The sequence below is a fragment of the Marmota marmota genome, unplaced genomic scaffold (genome assembly GCF_001458135.2).
Source record: "Marmota marmota marmota unplaced genomic scaffold, marMar, whole genome shotgun sequence".
Classification (NCBI taxonomy): Eukaryota; Metazoa; Chordata; class Mammalia; order Rodentia; family Sciuridae; genus Marmota; species Marmota marmota.
This window is the reverse complement of record NW_025999932.1, coordinates 23,603,031-23,630,599: the sequence shown is the minus strand read 5'-3', so window position 1 is coordinate 23,630,599 and position 27,569 is coordinate 23,603,031. Positions and strand designations below refer to the sequence as shown.

Genomic DNA, 27,569 nt, shown 5'->3' with positions numbered 1-27,569 from the left:
ACAGTCTACATCTAAAGCAGGACATTGCCATTATTTCTTTCAAATGCTGTGTTTTGGTGGTAAGATATTCACCAAATTTAGTTTTTATAAAGTTTAATATTTGAGATACGACTTTCCTAATGTTAAATATTCCGTTCCTGGAGGCAATGCATATATTAGGACCAACAACACAGTTAGGAAACATGTGCTTTTTACTGCGGCTGGCAGTTTTTCTGTTCTGAAGTTCCTCATTTGCAAAAAGGAGATATCTTACTTCTTCATCAGGTAATAACCAGAGCATGGCAACATTCCTTGTTAAGACAGGTGCTTTGCAGAAAGAAATATGTGAAGTCTAAAAAAAATCATTAGGATGCAGTCAATCAGCAGGATTTGATTTCCCTCCCTCCTTCTTTTCCTCTGTACTCCTTCCCTGGAGGCTTTTGAACACTCTGCATGCCCAGGACTTGGCTGAGGGTGTAGCAGGCTGAGGATGTAGCTCAGTGGTAGGACACTTGCTTAGGTCATGACGCCCTGGGTTCAATTCCCAGCACTGCAAAACAGAACAAACAAACAAAAAACCCCACAAATTGGTTCCTGCTCTCAGCTCACAGTCTAATAATGGAGGTGCCAGTGGGAAAAGGTCAGATGCACAGAAGGAAAATCATGGTGCAATATTGGAAATATGCACAGAGACTTAGCCTCTAATCCAGACAGAAAAGAAGGCAAAGCTCACAAGAGGATGATGCCAGGGTCATAGTTGGAAAGAACAGTGAGAGCTGATGGGAAAATCGGGGGTAAGGACATTCCCTGCAAATAAGATAGCAAAGAACAAGGTTCAGCGGTAACAGACATGGAGTAGATGGAAAATTTTTACACTATCCTGGGTTGCTGGGACACAATGTGTAGTCCCCAGGATTACAGTTATTATCATTTGTGAAGCTGTAATAGAAAATTGTTTAAAAACTGTGCAGTGGACTGGGGTTGTGGCTCAGTGGTAGAGTGCTTGCCTAGCATGTGTGAAACACTGGGTTCAATCCTCAGCACCATATAAAAACAAGTAAATAAAAAAAGGGTATTGTGTCCATCACAACTAAAACAAACAAACAAACAAAACAAAACAAAAACAAAAACCGTGCAGTAGACAGCTTTAAAAAAAAAAAAAACCAGGGTTGTCTGAACATCCTGTGCTATTTGTAAAGAAAGTTTTGGTAATATGGTAAAAGGTTTGGACTTTATCATGTAGGCCAAGAGCCCCTGGAGGGATTCCAGGGGTCCCTGTGTCTGTTGTGTGTGTGTGTGTATGTGCATGCGCTTACTCACCCATGTATGCATATGCACATGGGTGTTATTTTTAGTTATTTTTGGAGAGAGGATTAATTGTTTTCATCAGATTTTCAAAGGTATCTGTGACTCAAAAAGGATAAGAACCATTGCTGCCAGTGGTGGAGGGTTTTAAATAAAGCAGTTGTGTTTTAGAAAGGCAATTCTGTTGTCTGTGAAGGATGGATACTAGGTCAACCAGCCTATGTCGGGCAGGGAGGTTGACCAGGAAGAGGTTGGCAGTAATCCAGGCCAGAGAGGACCACAAAGGCTTTAGTTAGATCAAAGGTAATAGAGATGTGGAGCTGAGGGTAGATTTGAGAATAATTAAGAAGTCAAAGTATTGGCCTTGGCAGTTGCTTGGGTGAGGGAAGTGAAGGTGGGGAGGAGTCAATATGGCTTCTGGAGCTGGGCTTGGTGGTGTGCACCTGTAGTCCCAGCTACTTGGGAGGCTGAAGCAGGAGGATCTGTGGAGCCTGGGAGTTTGAGGATGGGCTGGGCAACATAGGGAGGGAAGAAGAAGGAGGGAGGGAAAGGAGGTGTGTGTGTGTGTGTGTGTGTGTGTATGTGTGGGGGTGGGAGCATGAAGGAGAACAAAAAAGTCTTGTGAGTGTCTGGTTCCCATGACAGTGGATGTGTTGATAATAGCTCAGGGAGAAGGGTAGAGGTGGGAATGGGCTTAAGGAGGAAAAGGTGAATTCAATTTGAGTTTAAGGTTCTTGGGAGGCTACCCAGGTATGTACCTGTTCACACAGAGGTACAAGAAGATGGTGAGAATTTACAGAGGAAGAACATAGTGGATGACTAGGGCGGATGGGACCTTAGTCTCTCATTTTCCAGAAGAGGAAAATGGGATGCAAAGAGGTTAAATAACTTGCTCAAATTTGAAGTTATCAAAGCTAAACTTTTAGAGGAGGTACTTGGAACTCAGAACTCATATCTCCAACTCTTACACGGTTCTCTTTGCCTCACAAGAAGACTTGACTTGAAAATGAAGTGTTTTCACATTCTCCTGTTTTGTAACATCTAAGTATGTAACTCTTTCAGTGGAAAGTAGATTTTACTTTAACCTGAAATTTTATTTTAATGCCAACCACACCCCCACACCCTTGCCAGTCCTTTCCCTTTAACTACACCAGTTTAAGAACTTTTTTTTTTTTACAATTCCAGTCACCCTTATTGCTCCAAATGGATTTGAAACTAGAATCTGGGAATTTCCACTAGGGTTTTGAAATGGATTCTTGGAAAGAACCTTAATATTGATGGTGGCAAATTTTCTCCTTTGGCTCTTTTAAAAATAAGGTTTGTTGAAGTATGGTTTTCATATAGTAAATTTTGCCTTTTCAAATTTTATTATTTTTTATTTTTATTTGTGGTACTGGGTATTGAACTCATGGGTGCTCTACTATTGAGCTACATCCAACACTTTTTATTTTTTATTTTAAGATAGAGTCTTGCTAAGTTTCCCAGGCTGGCCTCGAACTTGTGATCCTCCTCCCCTCAAGTCTATTGAATAGCTGGGATTACAAGAATGTGCCTCCAGGCCCAGTTAAATTTTGCCTTTTTAAGTGTACAGTTCTATGAGTTTACTTAAACTATTTGGTCCTGTAATGGTCACCATTATCAAGATATAGAACATTTCCATTCCCCCCAAAAGTTCTCTTATGCTACTTTGTAGTTAACCCTAACTTCCCGTCCTCAAACCCTGCCAACCAGTAGTCTCTCTTCTGTTGCTATCATTTCTGCTTTTTCCAAATGGCATCCCAGTGGCTGAGGCAAGAAGATTGGAAGGTCAAAGCCAGCCTCAGCAATTTAGCAGGGGCCTAAGCAACTTAATGAGATCAAAATAAAATAATAAAATAAAATAGGGCTAGGGATATGGCTCAGTGATTAAGCGTTCCTGGGTTTAATCCTCACAATCCCCAGCACCAAAAAGAAAAAAATAATATAATTGGATTTTTTTTTTTTTAAACATGGGATCTCACTATATTGCCTAGGCTGGTCTTGAATTCCTGGGCTCTAGTGATCCTCCCACCTCAATCCCCCAAATAGGTGGGATTATAGGCACCTTGCCCAGCTATGAGTGGAATTGTACAATATGTAGCCTTTTGAGTCTGTTTCTTTCACATAGCATAATTTTTGAGATTTATCTATATTGTGACATATTGGTAGTTTTTCCTTTCTATTGCTGGGTCATATTCTAATGTATGGATGTTCAGTGGTTCATTTATCTATTAAGCAGCTGACTGGTTATTTATTTGTTCCCAGTTTCTGTCAATTATGAGTAGAACAGCTATAAGCATTTGAATACAGGGTTTTGTTTTGTTTTTGTTTGTTTGTTTGTTTTGTGGTGCAGGGATTGAACCCAGGGCCTTGTGCATGTGAGATAAGCACTCTACCAACTGAACTATGTCCCCAGCCCTGAATACAAGTTTTTTGTGAGCTTAGGTTTTGATTTCTCTTGGGGCAATAACTAAGAGTGGTTTTTGTGCTGGACTGTATGCTAAGCAAATGTTTAACTTTATCAGAAGCTGCCAAACTGACTTTAAAAGTGTTTGTGCCATTTTCATTTGCCCCAAGAATGTATGAGAGTTGCAGTTGCTCAACATCATTGTGGGCATGTAGTATTTAGTTTTCTGTTTTTGTTTTTACCTGTTCTAGTAAGGTGTAACAATATGTCATTGTGGTTTTGATATTTATTTCCTAGTGACTAATGATGTTAAGCAACTTGCTTGTTATTCTATATTTTATTTGGTGAAGTAACTTCTAAAATATCCCCCCCTTTTTTTTTGGTACCAGGGGTTGAACACAGAGGTGCTTTACCACTGAACTACATCCCCAGCCCATTTTATTTTTAATTTTGAGACAGCATCTTGATAAGTAATTGAGAGCTTCACTGAGTTGCATAGGCTGGCCTTGAATTTACAATCCTCCTGACTCAGCTTCCTTAGTCGCTGGAATTACAGGCATGCACCACCATGCCTGGTACTGCCCATTTTAAACACACACACACACACACACACACACACATTTATAATAGTTGTAGATGGACACAATACCTTTATTTTATTTTTTTATGTGGTGCTGGGGATTGAACCCAGTGCCTCAAGCATGCTAGGCAAGCGCTCTACCACTGAGCTAGAATTCCTGCTCTGGCATTGCCCATCCTTATTGGGTTGTTTATTTCCTTACCATTGAGTTTTAAGAATTATTTGTGTGCTATGGATACAAATCCTTTATCAGACATGTTTTCTGAAATATCTTCTTTGGTCCGTGGCTTGTCTTCATTTCTTAACAACGTCTTGAAGAACAGAGATTATTACTTTATCAAGTCCACCAGTGAAGAAAAATTAGCCTTAGACTAAATGTACTCTGGTCAGACATTACCAAGCTTCAAAATTGGACCTGAAAGGAACAAAATATTCACAACAAATTTAATTGCATACCAGAAAAAGTTAAAAAAATATTTAGCAGAATGCCAAAACATTGGACACTAAGGAAAATTCACAATGTCTAGCATCCAATTTAAAATTGCTAGACAAAGAAGGAGAAAATTTCAACCCATAATAAGGGAGTAAAACCAATCATTCAAAACAAACCCAGGAATGATATAGAATGTGTAATTAGTAAAAAAGAGTGTTAAATTAGTTCTTATAGCTATCTTTCATTTATTTCTGAAGACTGATGGAAGACAAAGACTATACCTGTTAAGTGGAGACATACAAAATATAAAAAAATTACCCCAAATGAATTTTTAGAGATGAAAACTACAATTACACGGACACGATTAGTAGCAGATTAAGTATTGCAGAAGGAAAAATTAGGGAACTCAAAAGCATAGCATAAGAAACTATTCAGAATGAACAAAGAATCATGGACCTGCAGGAGAACTTTAGGTGGTCAAATGTAATTAGAATTCTGAAGGAGAGTAAAGAAAAAGAGGACAGAAGAAATGTTTGGAGGAAAAATTGCCAAGTCTGAAAAAAATGATAAACCCACAGCTCCAAGAAGTCCAATGAAACCCAGGAACATGACTTATGAAAAAAACTATTAAAGGCCCATTATAATCAAATTGTTTCAAGTGATAAAGAGAAATTCTTAAAACCATCCAGAGAAAAAAGATCATCCATTCAGCAGCTTGTCATAAACAATGAGCCAAAAGACAATGAAGCAACATCTTTAAAGAACTAAGGGGAAAATAACGTGAGTGTAGAATTCTTTATGTAGGAAAATATCTTTCAAAAATGAGGAAGAGGGCTGGGGTTGTAGCTCAGTAGTAGAGCAATCATCTCGCATGTGTCCTGGGTTCGATCCTCAGCACCACATAAAAATAAATAAATAAAATAAAGATATTATGTCCATCTACAACTAAAACAATATTTTTTAAAAATGAAGAAGAAACAAGTACTTTTTCAGATGTACAAATATTGAAAGACATAATTACTATCAGACCAGCATAATAGGAAATGTTAAATGTAGACCTTCAGATAGTAGGAAAATAATACAAGATGAAAACCTAGACCTACACAAAGAAATGAAAAGCAATGGAAATAGTAACTGTATGAGTAAATATAGACTTTTAAAAACCCCTTTAAAGGATTATTGACTGTTTAAAACAAAAATAATAATAGTGTCTTGTGGATGTTTGTAACGTGGAGGTTCAATAAATAACAACAATGCCATAAAACTGTAAGGGGTTAAATGGAAATATGTATTGATGTTATGCATGAAAAGGTGTAATATCATTTAAAAGTAGACCTTTAAGGTAGGCATGGATGCTGCAGACCTTAAAACAACTATTAAAATACTAACATAAAAATAAAGGCATTGTGTTGTGTCCATCTACACCTAAAAAGTAAATTAAAAAATAAAATAATAGCAACAAAAAAATCATAGGTATTAACTCAAGAAGGGAAATAAAGTAGAATTATGAAAAATTCATTTATTCCCAGAAGAGACAGGAAAAGATGAAAAAGGAATTCTGAATAGATGGAACAAATAGAAAACAAAGAATAACAGATTTAAATTTAATCATGTCAGTAATCTGATTACATTTGAATAACCTAAATATCACAGCTAAAAGGCAGAAATTGTTCAGATTTGGTTTAAAAAAAAAGAGCAAAACCAAACTATATGCTACATGAATGAACTCAATCCAAAATAGATTAAAAGTAAAAGGACAGGAAAAAATTCTTTTAACACTTATTGAAAGAGTGAGTGGGGCTATAATTGTATCAAAGTATATTTTGGCCGGGTGTGGTGGCACGTGCCTGTGATCACACTGCTTTGGGAGGCTGAGGCAGGATCAAAGCCAGCTTCAGCAACAGCAAGGTTCTAAGAAACTCAGTGAGACCCTGTCTCCAAATTAAAAAAATAAATAAATAAAATAAATAGGGCTGGGGATGTGGCTCAGTGGTCGAGGGCACCTGAGTTCAATCCCTAGTACCCACCCTCTAAGAAAAAGTATTTTTCAGAGCAAAGACAATCATTTCACAAAGCTGAAAGACCCATTCATCAAAGTAACATGAGAATTCTAAACATTAGTGCATCTGATAACAAAGCTTGAATAAAATCTAATTGAACTGTGAAGGAGAAAAGGACAAATCCCAATTATATTCAAAGAATTCTGCACTCCTCCTTCAATAATTAATTAATAGAACAAGGAAAAAGAGACCAGTAAGATATAGAAGGCTTGAATAACACTATCAACCAACTTGATATCAACACATTTATAGAACATTTTATTCAATAACAGTTGAATGCATAGTTTTTAAATTTTTTTTTTAATTTTTATTTTTTTAGTTGTTGATGGACCTTTGTTTTATTTATTTATGTGAGGAGGGAACCCAGTGCCTCACACATGCTAGGCAAGCACTCTGCCACTGAGCCACAACCCCATACTGAATGTATGGTTTTTTAAGCGTACATAATATGCATACCAAGATAGAACACGTTCAAAACTATAAAACAGGTTTCAACAAATTCTTAAAGATTCAAGACATACAAAGTATATCTTCTGGAAACAATGTTATTAAATTAGAAATTTAAAATAGATAATCTGGAATTATAATAAAATGGTCTCCAAATATTGGGAAACCAAACAACATACTTCTAAAAAATCTATGGGTCATGGGCTGGGGTTGTAGCTCAGTGGTAGAGTGCTTGCCTAGCACATGTGAGGCACTGGGTTTGATCCTCAGCATCACATAAAAATAAATAAATAAAGGTATTGTGTCTACTTACAACTAAAAAAATTTGAAAAATCTATGGGTCATAAAAGAGATCAAAAAATAAATTAAAATGTATTTTGCAGTGAATCAAAATGAAAATAGTGTATATCAGAATTTGTGGGAGGCCGCTAAAGCAGTACTTAAACAAAAATTTATATTATATTATTATTAAATAGTTAATTATTAAATTATTATTAGTTAAAGCACTAAACTATAATGCTATATTGCTATGTATTATATTAGCAAGGAATGAGGATCTCAAATAAATGACATCAAATTCAACCATGAGACACAAAAGGAAAATAACAAATTAAATCCCATAAAAGCAAAAGTAATAAAATAATCATAATCAGAGTGAAAATCAATGAAAAGGAAAAAAAATAGAGAAAATCAATGCAACCAAGAACAATAAAAGGTCAATTAAATTGATAAACCTCTAACTAAAGCAACCCGGAAAAAAAGAGCAAAGACACAAATTGCATATATCCAGAATGAGAGAAGCAACACACTATAGAATCTATAGCTAGAAAAAGTAATATGAGGGACTAGACTATAATATGAGAGGCTCAGTGGTAGAGCCCTTACCTAGCACACAGGCAGCCCTGGGTTTAATCCCCAGCAATGAAAAACCAAACCAAAACAAAAACTTTATGTCCTTTCTTTGACAACTTCGATTTGATGGGGAAAAATTCCTTGCAAGACACACCACCAAAGCTCATTCAAGAAAAATGGATTACTTAAATATTGTTATAATTAGTGAATTGAATTTGTAGTTTAAAATTTTCCTGCAGTGAAAATTACTGGAGCAATTGCTGTCCTTGGAGAATCCACTAAACATAAGGGAAAATAAAACTCCTTTGACATTCTTACAGAAAATTGAATAGAGGTTAATATTCCTTAACTCATTCCATGGGGCCAGTATTACTCTGATACAAAAGTTAAAGATATTAAAGAAAGACCACAGATGAATAACTGTCATGAATTCAATGCAGAAATTCTTAGTAATATTTAATAAATTGAGTTCAACAATATAAAAAAGATGGTACATCAGATTCAATAGTGTTTATCCTAGGAATGCAAGGTTGGTTAATATTTGAAAATCAATCAATGTGGTTTATCATATTCACAGACTAAAAAAGAAAGAAAGAAAGAAAAAAAAACACTAAGAAGCAACAGAACAGAACCAAGTCTATATCATCCTCTCAGCAGATACAGAAGAAATACTTGACAAAATTTAACATTTATTCCTGATAAAACCTCTTAATAAACTAGGAATAGAAGTGATCCTCTTCAAACTAATTAAGGGTGTTTATGAAAATAACTAATAATCATCCTTAATGCTAAAATGAATAAATATTTTTTCCTAAGGTCAGCAACAAGCATGCCCACACTATTTTCATTCAACATTGTACTGAAGATTCTAGCCAGTGTAAAAAGGCAGGGAAAATAAATGGGAAGCATCCACATTGGAAAGGAAGAAGTAAAACTGTCTTTATTTATAGATGACATGATCATCTATGCAGAAAGTTCTATGGAACCTACAAAAAAGTGACTGCAACTAACTAGTGAGTTCTGTAAGTTTGCAGGATGTAAGATCAGTGTGGAAAAATCAATTGTCTTTTTTATATGCTAGCAACCAACAAGCAGAAATTTAGGTGGAAAATACCAAAATAATATCCAAAAATATGAAACAGAGATGAAAGTGGGTGAGATCCACACACTGAAAACTACCCAACATTGCTAAGAGAAATTTAGGAAGACCTACATAAAAGGAGAGTTGTACTGTGCCCTATTTATGTATTGCAAGATTTGATGTTGTTAAATATCAGTTTGCCCAAATAATTTTAGACATTCAGTGAAAACCCTGTCAAAATCCCTGTTGATCTTTTTGTAGAAATTGACATGCTGATTCTAAAATTCACACGGAAATATAAAAGACCTGGAATATCCAACACTACTTTGAAAATAACACAGATAAAGAATTTATAGTATTTGATTTTAAGATTTAAAAAAAATAAATCAACATTAATGAAAACAATGTGAAATTAGCATCCAGATAAATAGATTATTATAACAGTATAGTGATTCCAGAAACAGACCAGAAATATACAGTCAATATTTTTTACAAAGATACAAATATAATTCAGTGGAACAGCCATAGTATTTCAACACACATAAATGGTGCTAGAACAATTGGATATTCATATCTAAACATATTCATATGTAAAACAAATTGATCCATATGTCACACTGGATGAAAAGTTAACTCAAAATGGATCATAGACTTAAATGTAAAACTAAAATGTAAATGTAAAAAACAATTTAAAACCTAAAACTATATAATTTGTAGAAGAAAACACTTCTGATTTCAGATTGGGCAGATTTTTTTAGCTACAAAACCAAAAGCATGTTTTATAAAAGAAAAATGGATAAATCTTAAAAGATTAATAATTTCTGTTCTTCAAAAAACAAGCCACATGGGGCTGAGGTTGTAGCTCAGTGGTAGAGTGCTTGTCTCGCATGTGGAAGGCACTGTGTTCAATCCTCAGCACCATATAAAAAATTAAAAAAAAAAATTAAAAAAGAACAAGCCACAGACTAGCAGAAAATATTCTCCAATTGCATATCTAGTAAAGGCTTATGTTCAGAATATTTTAAGGAAAAAATTCCTGGGCTGAAGGTGTAGTTCAGTGGTTGAATACTTGCTTAGCATGTGCAAGATTCTGGGTTCCATCCCCAGCACCTCAGGGTGTGTGTGGGGGGGGCTATCAAAACTCAATCATAAAGAGTACAAAGTTTAGTTAGACCGGAGGAATACACTCTGGAGATCTATTGTATAGCATGGTGACTATAGTTAATAATAATGTATAAAATAAAATGTCAGCATTTGATTTGATGATGTATTTTCTCTTTTCTGAGCCATTGTAGGTATTCCTAATTTTTTAGTTTCATAGATAGGTGAAAAAATAAATAAATGTCAAAATGTTCATATTAAAAACCACATTAGAGCCTATTAAAAAACACATGGTGGCCTATGCCTGTAATCCCAGCGCCTCTGTAGACTGAGGCAGGAGGATCTAAATAAAATACAAAATAGGGCTAGGGATGTGGCTTGGTGGTTGAGTGCCCTTGAGTTTAATCCCTGGTACCCCAAACAAAACAAAACAAAACAAAACAAACAAACAAACACATTAGCTGGACATGGTGGTGTATTCCTGTAGTCCCAGGTATAAGGTCATTGAGGCAGGAGAGAATCACTTGGGTTCAGGAGTTTGATGCCAGCCTGGGCAACATAGCAAGAGACAAACACACACACTCCTCTAGCTCCTTGGTACTGGAGATTCAATCTAGGAGCACTCTACCACTGAGTTAATTCCCAGCTCTTTTTCTAAATTGTCCTGCCTAGTTTTCCCAAGTTGTTGAGATTACAAGAGTTCTTCACCATGTTTGCCTGACATGAGCCAATCTCTTAAACAAAAACAAAAACAAAAAACAGACATTGTATTTTGAAAATTTCTAAGAAAGTGGATTTTAAATGTTCTTTAACCATAGAAAAATAAGTATGTAAAGTGATGGATGTGTTAACCTGTTTGATTTAAATAAGTCCACAATACATCCCTATGTCAAAACATCATTGTCCTCCATGAATGTATATCATTTTTGTCAATTAAAAAAACCTAGATAATAACAAAATAACCACATTAAAAAAGATTTGATTTGGGCAAAAATGGGAATAGACACACCACCAAAGAAGTTAAGGTATGTCACAAGAATGCTTAAAATTAGCGCTGGGGATGTGGCTCAAGCGGTAGCGTGCTCACCTGGCATGCGTGTGGCCTGGGTTCGATCCTCAGCACCACATACAAACAAAAATGTTGTGTCCGCCAAAAAAAACTAAAAAATAAATATTAATAATAATAATAAAGCTTGTTTTCTAAAAAAAAAAGAATGCTTAAAATTATTAGCCAGTAGGATAATGCAAATTGAAACTGCAATGAGATAGCACAGCTATTAGAATGGCTTATATTAAAGTCTCATACACAAAATATTGGTGAGGATGTGACACAACTGGAATTCCCATATGCTACTAGTGGGAATATAGACGGATATAATCTCTTTGAAAACAATTTGGCACTTCCTTTAAAAGTTCCACATATACCTATCATATGACCTAGACATTCAACTCCTTGGTATTTACCTAAGAGGATTGAAAGAATATGTTCATACCAACACTTTTACACCAATGTTCACTGCAACTTTCATTGTAAGAGCAAAAATGGAAATAGCCCAAATGTCTGTTAATAGGTGAATAGATTAAAATATCGTACAATATCTACATAATTGATTTTTACCCAGCCATCAATTTTGAACAAATTCCTTAACAGAGTGAAGGAAGCAAAATCCTTCTCCCTGTAAAGAAAAAAAAATTACTGTGTGATTTCATTTGTATGAACTTCTAGAAATTCAAACTAATGTATAATGACTGAAAACAAATTAGAGGTTGCTTGGGCTTGGGGGAGGGGAGGGTTACAAAGGGTCATGTGTGAACTCTGGGGTGGGGGGGTGAAAATCATCTTGAATGTGGTGATGGTTTTATATACACATGCTTATCAAATTGTATATTTAATGTGTATAATTTATCATGTTAATTATACTAACAAAATTATGTTTTTTTACCAGGAGAGAGAGAGGGCTAGAGTTATGGCTCAGTGGTAGATACTTGCCTAACACATGTGAGGCACTGGGTTCAATCCTCAGCACCACATAAAAGTAAACAAATAAATAAAGGTATAATGTCCATCTACAACTAAAATTTTAAAAATAAAGAGGAGAGAGAGAAAAAGAACACTAAAGAGTGCCACAGGAAAAGTTTTTCAATTCTCTGAGATTGTCTCAGATTACAAGGAAGAAAGATGGTTGAACCCATATTTACCTACTGCCTCTACCAAATAAGCCATTCAAATCACAGCAAAAGATGATTTTAAAGATACAACATATATTTGCTAAGATAGTAGATCTCAAAAAAGATGATAAGTTTGTGAGCTGCTGGATAAGTTAGCTGGATTGTGGTATTCACTTTACAATGTATGTATACATCAAAATGTCATAAAGTATGCTAAAATATTTGTAGTTTTTGTCAATTATACTGCAATGAAGTTCTAAAAATATCCAAAACAAAGATATAAACATATAAAGATATAGGATTAACGAAGAAGAAAGTAAAATTTGGGAGCTTTGGACTGGGGATGTAGCTTGGTGGTAGAGCACTTGTTTAACATGCTGAGGCTCTGGGTTCAACCCCAGCACCAAAACCAAACAACAACAACAACAAAAATTGATAGCATTAAAGCAGCCTGCTCTCTACTGCTGGACCCCAGAGTGTAAATTGCCAGCATCAGTTCCCAGCACATGGGCAGCAGGCAAGAGAAAGACACCTTCTTTGGAAAATCTGACCAGCTCATGAGAAAGGACCCAACCTCCAGAGACAATCAGGGAACAGGCCACATCATGTGCTTAGAGCTTGCAATAAGCACTTAGTGCTTCATTCTTGTATGTGAGCAGACTGCCAAGAATTGATGGCTGTTTGGGAAAAACATCCAGATACAGTAAAAGGAGAACAGAAAGTGAAGGGGAGAGAAGGAACTAGAGAACTAATTAGAAAAAACTCTGAACAGAGGGCTATGAGTTTCTAGATTGAAAAGGCCTGCTGAGTACCCAGCACAGCCGATGAAAATAGACTTTCAACAAGGCACAATATTTTGAAAATTTTAGTGCAATGGTTATAAAGAAAAGACTCTATGAGCATCCATAAAGAAAAAAGAATAGGCCCGGCACAGTGGTGTACACCTGTAATCCCAGTTAGTTAGGGAGGCTGAGGAGGGCAATCGCAAGTTCAAGGCTGACCTCAGCAGTTTAGTGAGGCTCTGTCTCAAAATAAAAAAATAAAAAGGACTTTGGGGTGCAGCTCAGTGGTAAAGCATCTCTGGGTTCAATCTCCAGTACCAAAAAAAAAGAAAGAAAAAAGAACAGCTTGTATACAAATAATCAGTTTCTCAGTCACGCTAACCTCATTTCAAAAGCTTAAGAGCCACATGTGGCTAATCACTGCTATATCAGACAGCACGCGTATGAAACATTGCCATCAGTGCAGTTGATTCTGTTGAACCTCCCTGCTTTCCATACTTCTATTCTGATGTAAGGTAGACTTGCTTTCACAAAATTATACTTCCTACATGCTTTTATGTTGGTCAGTTTCCCCTGGTTATATTTTATCACTTTGTGCTAAGATAAAATATTTTCTTTTTTAAGGTGTGCATGTATAAACACCCTTATTTTAATTTTGTTTTACAGCTATTTTCTCCATAATGATATTTGAGACTATTACCAATCAAGATCTGCCTGTGATTAAATGTGTTTTAATCACTCATAAGAACAATGATTCATCTGTTGAGAAGTCGTCAGAGTATCCCATGGTAAAGTAATATTGAAATGATAGCTTTAGCTGTTTTTCTCTGGAGACTGTATTTTGTAAGCTGTTGGCTAACTGAGCTTTCCTTCTGATGTATTTAGGTGTGTTGTTCACTCACATCTGGTGCAGCTGTGGCTTCTGTACTCCTAGCTACTTGGTACTCCATTTCATCACAGAATTGTGTTCTGGCTCGGGGCATAGCTCAGTGGACATGCTTGGTACACAAGATCCTCTGGGTTCAAGCTCCATCACAGAGACCTCTGTGTGTGTGGGGGAGTGTGTATGTGTATCAAGATCCGTGTTCTCCTTTTAGTGTGCATTCATAAAGGACACTGATTCCAGAATGAAGAAGTAGTGAGTATTTTCCTTTCTCCTTAGAGAGAGACCAGGCTTCTCACGAAGGCTGAATCCCTAATTTCCCACCTCCAATTGGATATAGGATTTTTCCATTGATATATTAAAATCCACTTAGTAATTTATTTCATTTCTGTTTTCCCCAACTTCCACTTATCTTTTTTTTTTGTTGTTGTTGTTCCAGGGATTGAACCCAGGGGCTCTTAATCTCTGAGCCATGTCCCCAGCCCTTTTTAATATTTGTTTAGAGACAGGGTCTCGCTGAGTTGCTTAGGGCCTTGTTAAGTTGCTGTGCCTGCCTTTGAACTTGCAATCCTCCTGCCTCAGCTTCCCAAGCCACTGGGATTATAGGTGTGAGCCATAGCACCCAGCTTCTGGTTTATACCCTTGTTCAGTTCCCAAGCCTAAAAGCTGAGAATCATTTTGGACTCCTCCCCACTCTTTCACATTCTGTCAGCTACCAAGACTAACTAATTCATTTTAATCACCTCGTATTTGATCTCTGCCACTTCCCTAGTTCACCCCTTCATTAACTCCCTCAGATTCACAAATCTTTTTTTTAAATTTATCTTTATTTTATTTGTTTTTATGTGGTGCCAGGATCGAACACAGTGCCTCATGCATGCTAGGCAAGTGCTCTACCACTGAGCCACAACCCCGGGCCCCAGATTCACAAATCTTAAGCAGCCTCTTCCTGCTGCAGTCATCTCAGATATGGCTGCCAGACTGGTCTTTCTGAGGCCCAGCTATGCCCCTCCATGGCCTGGCTCAGAACCGTCAGTGGTTTCTCATTACTTAGAGTGGGATCCAGATTACTCCCTAATCCAGCTTTGGCTCCTTCAAGTTCCAACCTTGTTTTTCATTATTCCTCTCTTTTATGCTATTCATCCAACATGATGGCTCCCACCCTCTCTTTCTAAAGTGAAAGAAACTGAAATGATCACAGACTGCAAATATTCTTTGCTATGAGAGTTTAAACTTCACTGTTGTTTTTTTTTTTTCAGTATAGAAAAGTAGCTGTATACATTTAGTGTTTTATAAACACAATCTTAAAAACAAAAATCTAATGACAATCAGACTTGGTTCCTGGTAATAAATCCTGTGTTTGTTTATTTATTTATTTTGCAGTGCTGGGGATTGAACCCAGGACCTTAGCGCATGCTAGGCAAGCATTCTACTACTAAGTCACATCCCCAGCCCCTGTATTATTTTTTTAATATAGTGTAAATTATATTCTTATGCAATACTCAGGAATATATAAAAACTCACTAGTTTTTAGGCCACATTAAACAAATGACCATACAGATCTTAACTGCGGCAAAAATAAACGGTCTTTACAGTGCATTTTCATCTCATTGAAGGTGAATCTGTTCCTTTGGAATGTTTTCCCATTTAAATGTGAAGTAAACATGTTAGAATTTCAGTGGTTTAAAAAAATGTTTTTATTTCTTCCACAGTTCAGTTTTCAGATGAGACATCTTTCTGGAAATCTCTAGTCCCACTACATTTCTAATAACCAAACACTCTTTAGTAGAATAAAAAAAAAAAACTTGTGAATGCAAGTCAAATAAATAAGCAAGCACATCTTCAGCTATATTTCTGGAACCTAGAAGACAATTTTACTATTCTCATAACCCATTTAATTATTTCTTGAAACCTGAATATTTCCATCATTTATAATCTCTGGAATGATAGTTCTGAGAATCCCTTTTCATGACTGCTTGCAGACAGTCTAGACCAATTCTTACATATTCTTCACATTTGCTTTTAAATAATAACTTACTAAAGACAACAAGCCCACATACCATCTGAGGAAATGTGCTGTTTTTCTTCCTGTGAACAGTGAGAGCAGGCAGGTGGTCTACCACAACTCTCAGGATGACCTCTTCTCACCAAATAGGTCATAAGTTCACCTACACCTCTCTTCCTCCAGGGTTAAAGTTAAAGCTGCATTTGGTCTCAAATTCTTTCTGTACAGAACTCTTGCCATTGTATCATGGTCGTGAGAAAACTTTAAAAAAAAATTAAAAATCCCCAGTATCCTTTAAAGAAAGGCTTTCTGTTTGTGAAGACCCAAAATCGCTGATTTTGAAATCGCTGATTCCCACAGCATTGTCTTTTGGGCAGGAAGCCTGTACAAGCCAGTTCATTTTCTTTTTGTGCCATTTCATACCCCACTCTTCTAGAGATCTAGATTTGTTTTGTTTGTTTGTGAGTTTTTTTTTTTTTTTGTAATGGATTTTCTTTTTCTTTCTTTCTTTCTTTTTTTTTTTTTCTAGGTATCAGGGATTGAACCCAGGGGCGCTTAACCACTGAGTCACATCCCCAGCCCTTTTTATTTTTTATTTTGAGATAGGATCTTGCTAAAGTTGCTTAGAGCTAAATTGCTGGGGCTGGCTTTGAACTTGCAATCCTCCTGCCTCAGCCTCCTGAGTCATTGGATTACAGGCATGTGTCACTGCACCCAGCCCTGTAATAGAATTTAGAAAAGGGTGACATATTTTAATGTTTCTCTTTGTGATAGAACACCATATGTAGAGTCTCTGGACTTTTCACAGCTTGCCCAACTGTTTTAATTATGTAAGCAGCCAACTGTGTTAGGGATTTCTTAAGCAATGTCACGTCTTCATTAGAATTCCTTGTTCTAAGATGATCAATGAATTGATCCTCACCATTAATACAGAAGTTGTACTTTTTCTTTTTTTAACATTTAAGGTTTTAGATGCCACAGTCTCTTAAATACCAATGCCTCATGGGACTGTGCACCTTAGCCCAGGTGGGCACTGAGGACTTTGCCTGGTCTTCTAAACCATCCCTCAGGTTCTGGCTGGCAGGACTCAGGGCTATCCCAATGCTGTGGGCCTCTGGTGCCGCACCACCTCTCTGCTTTTATCATGTAATTCTTCTTTGCTGTTCTCTCCTCTGAGACCCTTAGATTTGTCTATTCAAAATGGTACCCATTTCTCATTTTGGTGGGGGGCGGGGTCCTGGGGATTTAATTCAGGGGCACTCGACCACTATCCCTAACTCTATTTTATATTTTATTAGAGATAGGGTCTCACTGAGTTGCTTAGGGCCTCACTAAGTTGCTGTGGCTGGCTTTGAACCCTCGATCCTCCTGCTTTAGCCTCCCAAGACACTGGGATTATAGGCATGTGCCACTGTGCCCAGCTCCCATTTCTCATTTTTAACAATGGTTGATTTTGAAAGTGTTTGAGATTTACAGAGAAGCTGCAGAAATAGTACTGGAAGAAGAATGGAGAGGTGTTGGTTAAAGGGTGCAGAGTTTCAGTTTGGAGGAATAAGTTCTGGAGATCTATTGTGCATCATGGTGACTAAATAATAATAAAGTGTTGTATTCTTAAAAAGTTCTATAAGAATGGATTTTAAATGTTCTCATCACAAAATCTGATAATAAGGATGTGAGATGTAAATGTTAATTGATTTAATAATTTCATATTGTGTGTGTATGTATATTTGATATATAATGAATATATATACAATGACAAAACTTCACATTGTACACCATATGTAAATAAACAGTTTTTCATTTGATGATATAAAAAAAGAAGAAGAGAGCTGAGCACGGTGGTACATGCCTGTGATCCCAGTGGCATGGGGAACTGAGGCAGGAGGATTGCGAGTTCAAAGCCAACCTCAGCAAAAGCAAGGAACTAAGCAACTCAGTGAGACCCTGACTCTAAATTAAAAAAAATACAAAATAAGGCTGGGGATGTGGCTCAGTGGCCTAGTGCTTGTAAGTTCAACCCCTGGTACCCCCCCACACACACACACAAAAAAAAAGGTAGAAGGGCGTTTTACTATACACATTATCCAGCTTCCCTGACTGTTCTCATTTTATGTAACCATACTACAGTGACCAAAACCAGAAAACTAATAGTATGATGAACTACATGCCTAATTTGAATTTCGCCAGCCTTTTTACTATGGCTTTTCTATTCCCGGATCCCATCCAGCATCTCACAGGTGTCATGTCTCTTTAGGCTCCTTCAGTATGTGACAGTTCCTCAGTTTTGTCTTTCATGACCTTGACATTTTTGAAAAATACTGGACAGTTATTTTACAGAACATCTCCCAATTCAGATCTGTGTGCTGTTTTCTCATAATGAGGTTGAAATTATGTGTTTTGGGCAAGAATTTCCCAGAAGCAATGTGTGTCCTTCCTAGTGTCCCATAACAGGCCTTGTAGGAGATCAGTGCGTCTCCTGACTAGCAACGTGGTCTCCATCACTAAATTGAGAAACTATGCCACATTCCTCCACTGTGATGTTACTATGTTTTCCCCTTAGTCGTTAATAAGGGTCTTGGGGAAGATGTAAATATCCTGTTTATCATCCAATTTTTACCTACTAATTTTAGCACCCATTACTATGGTGTTTACCTGATTCTTTTTCTTTCATTTCCTCTATATTTATTAATTGAACTTATTTTGTGAGAAAGAGCTGTCCCTTCTCCCAACTTTTATTTACTTAGATCACTATGGATTCATGGATTTTATTTCATTCTGTCCTTATTTCATTACTCTCCTTATTTATTTTGTTGCTCAAATAGTGCTGGCTTTGGCTACAGGGGCTATTACAACTTGGTTCCTGTGTCCTTTCAATGTGTCCCCATCTTTTTTCAAGTACTTACTTTTTTGGTACCACAAGATAGTTGAGGTTCATCTTGTATTTTTCTTGCCTCAGTCTTATAATTAATATTTCTCCAGGAAACAAGGAAGCATTGGTTTCCTAAAGGATAGTATTTACTTCCTATTTATTTATTTATTTATTTATTGAGGTTCTGGGGCTGGAACCTAAGTCTCATGCATGCCAGGCAAGTAGGTATTCTACCACTGAGCTACAACCCCAGCTCTAAGGTCTAGCATTTAGAAACTAAGATCTAGGCAGGATATGCTCATTACTACTGGAACGTCACTGCTTCTGAACTCGCAGCAGAGAGCTAGGAACTGTGTGTGTATATTCTCCCATAACTGGCTATGCTTATTTATATGATTTTTATTTATGCTCTCATTACAAGTTCATGCCAACAACTCTGATTTCATTCAGCATCAAAGAGTTCATTCTAGTTTACTCCTCTTTACTTTTTGTTCTGTTTCTATGAGAGTGAGAAACTTGGCTCTCATTACCTTTATTTATTTGTTTATTCATTTCATCCTGGCACATAGATAAACTTGTTTCAGAATTGCTAATCAATATCCCTGTAAGTGACAGATGATGAACTAGATAGAGTACAGTATCTAAGTATAGTGCTTTCTTTCTTTCCTCTGATAGTATCTGAAGTATTATTTTCCAAAGTTATTTAAGTTAGTTTCTTCCCTATCCCTGTCACTGCAGTTTTGTAGTTTATTTCTAATGCCATTGAATTAATTTGATTTGTATTCTATTTCGATGTTCCCTCCACATCCTTGTTGATTTTAATGATATGCACCTTTTAGGATTTTGGTAATCTGGGCATATTTCCCCCAGATAATCTTACCTCCTCAGGTTACTCACATTCACCTCGATGACAATACCTTTGCTAATAACACCTGAAGTTGTACATATTGGATATGAGGGATTTAAAACAATTTTTTTTAGGGGCTGGGGTTATAGCTCAGTGGCAGAGCGCTTGCCTTGCACTTGTGAGATACAGGGTCCAATCCTCAGCACCACATGAATGAATGAATGAATAAATAATAAAGATACTGTGTCTATCTTTAAAAAAATTTTAAATTTATTTATTTATTCTAATTTGTTATACATGACAGTAGAATGCTTTTTAATTCATAGTACATATATAGAGCACACTTTTTCACTTCTCTAGTTGTACACAAAGTAGAGTCACACCATTTAGGTCTCTGTTTGAATAACTTTAATACTTATTTTTCTCCCTGAAAACGAGGAGGGTTTTTTTCATTTTACAACCTTTTCTTCTCATTTTTGTTTAATCACACTGGAAAGTGCTTTCACTTGGGACTGTCCTTCTCTGCCCAGCAGATAGGCAGGTACTTCTCCCCATGAAGTCTTTTCACTGTTCTTTCATTTGGTTATTTCTTTTTTCATGCTTCTTGATATACATTTCCCCCCATGCTGGGGATTGACTCCAGGGCCTTGCATAAGCTTAGCATGTGCTGTACCACTGAGCTACACCATCGGCCATGACAGCTTTTTCATTTGCATTTTCTCAGCATGACACTATGGAAGAGCTTAGCCCTCAGATCAAAAATTTTTGGACCTCTTTGAATGTTCATGAGCTTTTCAACTACTCTTCTTTCTCTTTTCTCCTAATCCAAATGGTACCCATAGCGTTTACAGTGCGACTCAATATATTTATTTTGCATGGCCATTTGCAGCCTTCAGGATTCAAAGAAACTTTCAAATTTCAGGTCTCAGAGAATGATGAGCTGATTTTGTACAGCTCAAAGTAGGAAAAGGCTACCTCTATACATCTCTTGTTTGTGTGTAAACTGTTTATTCAGTTCTTTTCTCCTCTTTCCTATCATGTTTTTGGTCCTATGTCGCTCAATTTTAGGAGTATTAGCCCTTTATTTGTAATATAAGTTGTGAATATTTTCTTCTAGTATGTCACCTGGTTTTTGCTTCTCTCATGTCCATCTTGTAAGCTCTTTGTTGTTGGACTTGGGTGAAGCATACCAATATCCCAGGGCGAAGGTCTCTCTCCTCTGAAGTTGAAGAGTACTTGAATTTTTCTTTTAAAGTAGTTGGTATCTTTTTACGGAGCACATCATATTTCACCTGTGTTTTAGTCATTTCTTCCATGTAGACTCAAAACTCTTTAAGGACAAGATCAGTGTTTCATTCTTTCTGATCAGTGTCTAGCAGACTGTCTTGCACTTCTCAGATCTTACTGAATAAGGGAACAATAAGAACAGAAATGTGACTTAAGATCAGTAGCAAAAGAGCTACCCCGTTCTTCACTTGAAGAAATTTTTATGTGTGTGTATGTGCGTGATCGTGCACAGCGCTCACACATGTTAAGAAGCTAAGAGAGGGGGTGTGTAGCAGCAGAACCTGCTACTACACCTCCTCTCAATATATCTTTATTATTTAAAGCAGACAATAAGTGTGGTTGTGGCAATGAGTCTATGGGGAAATCCACACAGAAAAGTCTGGTGTTTAAATTCCCTCTAACAGCCACACTACTTTACCTTTGCTATGTCGATTCTTATCTACATATGATAATCATAAAAATATTTAAGTATGTATAATGGATTTTATAATTATGGTCTGTGTATTAGTTAGCTAGGGCAGACATGGAAATTATACCAATTTGGTGACTTAAACAATAGAAATTTATTGTCTCACAGTTCAATAGGTTAGAAGTTCAAAAAGGTGTTGAGAGTTGGTTCCTTCTGAGGACTGTGAAATGGAATCTCTTCCAGGTCTCTTTTTGGCTTGTAAGTAGAAGTCTTCAAGCCCATATGGCATACTTCTATTGGTATATAGATTATTGGTATATAAAAATAAATTATTGGTTTATGTGTATGTCTCCAAATCTCTTCTCAGACACCAGTAATATTGGATTAAGATCCATCCGAATGACCTCATTTTAATTTGATTGCCTCTGTAAGGACCTTGTCTCCAGATAACCCTGTCACATTCTGTGGTACTGAGGGCTAGGACTTCAGTGTATGAATTTTGGACAGGGTGGTCCAATTCAACCCACAACAGTCCATACAACCCTTTAGAAATTCAGCCTAACTTCACAGAAGAAGAAATATGAATGATCAAAAGATATATGAAAAAATATTCAACATNGGGGAGGGGAGGGGAGAGGTGGGGAGGGTGGAGGGTGGAGGATGGGAAAGGCAGCGGAGCACAACAGACACTAGTATGGCAATATGTAAATCAATGGATGTGTAACTGATGTGATTCTGCAATCTGTGTATGGGGTGAAGGTGGGAGTTCATAACCCACTTGAATCAAAGTGTGGAATATGATATGTCAAGAAATTTGTAATGTTTTGAACAACCCACAATAAAAAATTAAAAATAAAAAAAAAATAATACAAGTAACAATAAATGTTGGCGAGGAGCCACATGCAGTGGCGCACACCTGTAATTCCAGTGGTACACGCCTGTAATCCCAGTGGCTCGGGAGGCTGAGACAGGAGAATTATGAGTTCAAAGTCAGCCTCAGCAATGGCAAGGTGCTAAGCAATTCAGTGAGACCCTATCACTAAATCAAATACAAAAATAGGGATAGGAATGTGGCTCTGTGGCAAGTGCCCCTGAGTTCAATCCCAGGTACCCACCCCCCAAAAAAATGTTGGGGAGGATGTGGGAAAAAGATACACTCATACATTGCTGGTGGCACTGAAAATTGGTGCGATCACTATGGAAAGTACTATGGAGATTTGTTAGAAACTTGGAATGGAACCACCATTTGACCCAGTTATCCCACTCCTTGGTATACACCCAAAGGACGCAAAACCAGCATACTGTAGTGGCGCAGCCACATCAATGTTTATAGCAGCTCAATTCACAATAGCTAAGCTATGGAACCAACTAGGTGCCCTTCAATAGATGAATGGGTAAAGAAAATGTGGTGCATATACACAATAGAATCTTACTTAGCCATAAAGAAGAATAAAATTATTACATTTGCTGGTAAATGGATGGACCTGGAGAATATCATGCTAAGTGAAATAAACCAGTCCCAAAAAAACCAAAGGCCAAATATTCTCTCTGATATGTGGATGCTAACACACAATAAGCTGTGGGGGAGGAATAGAAGTTCATTGGATTAGACAAAGGGGAATGCAGGGAGGGGAGGGAGGATGGGAATAGAAAAGACAGTAGGATGAATCAGACATAATTTTCCCATGTTCATATTTGAATACATTACTGTGAAACTCCACATCATGTACAACTGCAAGAATGGGATCCTAATTAGGATGTTATACTCCAGGTATGTATAATATGTAAAAATATACCTACTTTCATATATATTAAAAAGAACAAATAAAACATAATAAAAATATAAAGCTCAAAATTTGATAAAAAATCAGCCTAAAGTTATTTTCTCTTGAGAGAATTATAAATAATAGGATTTTTCAGTCAGTGAGTAATATAGTCTCAGTGGGTCACAGCAGGCTTGGGTGTTGTATGCAGAATGTCAATATGCATGTATTTGTTACAGGTTTCTTGCTAAGAAAAGGATGCATTAAACATAAAATTATTGTGAGTTCACATTGTTCCTTCTACAATGTAGGTACCAGAATCCCCAGAAGACCTGGGGTGTACCTTGAGGCCTGAGAGGACAGGGGCAGTGTATGAAGCTGCTACCGTGGAAGTAGATGTATCTTCATCCATCACGCTGCAAGTGTTGGTCAACATCCCGGGGAACATTTCCTGTCTCTGGGTCTTTAAACACAATTCCCTGAATTGCCAGCCACACTTTGATTTACACAACAGGTAAGAGAGGTCAGATGCACAATCACAAGTATTTTAGAAATAATATTTTCTTGCATAGAACTTGATTCATTTGGAATTCCTTTTCAAGTTTCTGTTCATGTTGATGGATGCAGTGGTGCATGCCTGTAATCCCAACAACTTGGGAGTCTGAGGTAGGAGGATCACAAGTTCAAAGGCAGCCTCAGCAACTTAGTGAGGCTCTAAGCAACTTAGCAAAACCTGTCTCAAAATAAAAAATAAAAAGGGCTCGAGATGTGACTCAGTGGTTGAGCACCCTTCGCTTCAATACACAATACCAAAAAAAATGGACTGAGGCTATGGTTCAGTGGTAAAACATCCTTGGGTTTTATCCCCATTTAAAAAAAAGTTTAAAAAGTTTCTATCCATGTCTATCTTATCTCCAATAAAATAATAAACTAAAGATAGAGCTAAGAATATGGATATTTGACATTATGTATGTCAAATCTCATAAGAGGTACAACAGAAAAAGTGAACCCTAATGTAAACTATGGACTTTAGTTAATAAGAATGCATCAATATTGGTTTGTCAATTATAACAAATATGCCACACCTGTGTGAAGTATTAATAATATAGGAAACTGTGTGATAAGAAAGGCATATATGGGATTTCCTTGTACTTTCTATTCAATTATTTTTTAAATCAAAACTGTTCTAAAATTAAAATCTATTAATTTAAAAAAACCAAAGACCAAATATTCTCTCTGATATGTGGATGCTAAACATAAGAATTATATATGTATTACATATACAGGGAGAGAAAGATGGGCTGGGGTGAGGAAAGAGGGCAATCAATGATTACTGAGTGGCTGGCAGAATGTGAAACAAATAATGAAAAAAATACTTAGGATTTTTAAATGTGTCATTTTTTAAATTGACTATCAATTTAAAGATAAAAAGTTAGAAAGTTTTCATTTCATTCCAGTTAATGTAATAAGAAACTTCTTTCTTGGACATGCTTGGGGATAGAACATTTGGTTTTTATCTATTTTGTTCCATAATATAAGAAGAATTATGTGATAGCCACAAAATGTTTTAGTAAGACATTGATCTGTCTGTAAGGAACATTGGTCTCACTATCCAGAAGAAAAGATCTTATCCAAACCTCTAATTCTATGCTGATCACTGTACCCTGCTGCCCTCCTCCTATAGGAGAAGAACAAGGGGCACAGGGCATTTATATGCCACTTAATGATTCTAAGGCTGCCTTTCTTTTTAGTTCTTGGGGACATTTGGATGCTCCAATAGCTATAGAGAAAATGCTGTCTTTCTAAGAACAATGCAGAAAACAGTACCCAGTACCCAAATGACCAGAGATGGGTGTCATGACCCTGGATGAGGTGTTGGAGAATTTCTCTGTGACTGACTGGTACAAACTGGATTTTTTTTTTTTTTTTTTGTCCTTTAACATCAAATAAACTCTTGTGCAATTATCAGGACGGTGGGTATAATTCTTAATGTTAGTTCTAAATCTTAGAGCACATTCGTTTTCCTTTCCTCTTTTGAGATTGTATATACTCACTTCTGTTTTTCAGTTACTTTTTACCTTGGGGTTAAACCAAAGCAGTCTTCTATTAAGAATTTTGGCTTAGTGGTTGGGAACATAGCTAAGTGGTAGAGCACTTACCTAGCATGCAAGGCCCTGGGTTCAATCTCCAATGCTGGAAAAAAAAAAAAAAAGAAAAGAAAAAATGGGTAGGGGAGGGGCTTAAAGAAATGTTCTGCCACAGAAGTTCTTACCAGATTGAGACCAAAAAACAAAGTAACAAGGTAGGGTTACTTCACTCAATAGAGCTCACATTCTCGCTCTAAGGCAGGCAACCAGCTTGTTAACTAAAGTCATAATTGCCCTGTAGGTTAGTTTACTTAGTACCAAAACATATTTTCGTGACTTTATTTTTAAAATGTTTTTTTGTTGTTGATGGACTCGATACCTTTATTTTGTTTATTTATTTTTATGTGGTGCTGAGGACCAAACCCAGTGCTTCACACATGCTAGGTAAGTGCTCTACCACTGAGCTACAGCCCAAGCCCTGTGACTTTTTCATAGTAGAGAATTATAAAAATTATATCTGGACTCACTCATAGGCAGAACACTTCTAGGAGTTCACAGATGACCACTGGGGGTGTAGTAACTCAGTGATAAAACCACTTGCCTGCCATGCATGAAGTCCTGGGTTTCATCCCCAGCACCAAATTTTTTTTTTTTAAAGTTCACAAATGATAAGGAGAATAAGTTGTTCAAAGAAAGATAGCCCATCAACAAAATCAATCTGCAGATGCAAATCAAGTGTATGTCCTACTATCTGTGGGTGCAAGCACTTTAGGACTCGCTGGCTCCTGGGGTGGTTGTTAAAATGCAGATTCTGATCCAGTAGGTCTGAATGGGGACTGAGATTCTGCATGTTTGTCATGCACACACCCCCGACAGATGCTAACATTGTTGGGAAAAGACCATACTTTGAGTTGTAAGAATTTAAAGGTCGGCTGTGTGCTGTGGCGCATGCCTATGATCCCAGCGGCCCAGGAGGCTGAGTCGGGAGGATCACAAGTTTGAGGCCAGCCTGGGTAACTTAGCAAGACCTTGTCTGAAAATAAAAAAGGCTGGAGTTGTAACTCAGTGGTAAAATGCCCCTGGGTTCAATCCATAGTACTACAAAAAATGGTCCATGGTCATTGTGAAAATGACAGAGCCCCAAGCTGGAGAATACCTACTTTTTATTCAGAGTGAAGCTACCAATTACACAATATTGTTTACAGTGAGTATAAGAAGTAAGTTCAGTTTGCTACTAGGCATTCCCAACATTCAAGTAAATAAACAAAAATCACAAAGTGTAAATTTAAATCTACACCATTCAATAAACTACTAGAGAGCACTAAAAGAGAATAGGTATTGCTAAATCCACATCAAAAGTATCTCTTTGAAGGGAAGACCCCTGGCCAAATTGACCTTTACTAATGATCTGAAAAGTTAACCATACTGACACTTAGGAATTGTTCTGCTTCTATGTTGTATGTTGGTGAAATTACTACTTCATAGGAAAATGCTTCATGTCAGATTTACTCAAATTCTTTCAGTTAGAGAGAGAGGGCCCACACCAGAAGAATGTTCTTTATCCCAGGGTATCTCATTTGTACAGCCATCAGGCTCTGCCATTGAGGAACTGAAGCTGGTGACCAGGTGACCAGGCAAACAGGATCATGGAAGGTGCTTTGTCACGGAAGGGACACCAAAGCACATGTGCCCCTAAGGCTTTGCAATTTTGAATGGGAAATTTCCCTCCAAGGGGCTCAGGAAACATGAGCTGATGGCTAGAATGGAGCTCACTCACTTTCAGGGGTGGGAAGTCACTGTCATATTATAATGGTCAGGCTGAGTATTGGGCACAGGCAAAAACTGTTCTCCACCAAGCAGCCCTCTGTGCCACAGTCACAGGGAGCCACCAACCCACCTTCTGACTCAGTATGAAATTTTGTTTTTAGTTTCACACCTTTGCCAAAGTAACCAGTTCTCTTTCCTGTTTTACAGAGGAGTTATTTCCATGGTCATTGTGAAAATGACAGATACCCAAGCTGGAGAATACCTACTTTTTATTCAGAGTGAAGCTACCAATTACACAATATTGTTTACAGTGAGTATAAGAAGTAAGTCCAGTTTGCTACTAGGCATTCCCAATATTCCAGAAGTAGTTTAGAACCCATTTGATTCTTTAAAAATTCTTTAAAAATTTTTTTTATTGGTGCATTATAGTTATATATA

General features: G+C 36.9%; 1 protein-coding gene across 1 annotated transcript in view; it reads left to right on the top strand.

Moving 5' to 3' along the window:
• Flt3 (fms related receptor tyrosine kinase 3) overlaps nucleotides 1–27,569 on the top strand; it is a 78,237-nt gene that overhangs the window by 4,256 nt on the left and 46,412 nt on the right. The window contains exons 2-4 of the mRNA XM_048801001.1: nucleotides 13,881–14,002; nucleotides 23,589–23,791; nucleotides 27,339–27,454. Coding sequence (XP_048656958.1) covers nucleotides 13,881–14,002; nucleotides 23,589–23,791; nucleotides 27,339–27,454 — 441 coding nt within the window. The remainder of the gene's footprint in view (nucleotides 1–13,880; nucleotides 14,003–23,588; nucleotides 23,792–27,338; nucleotides 27,455–27,569) is intronic.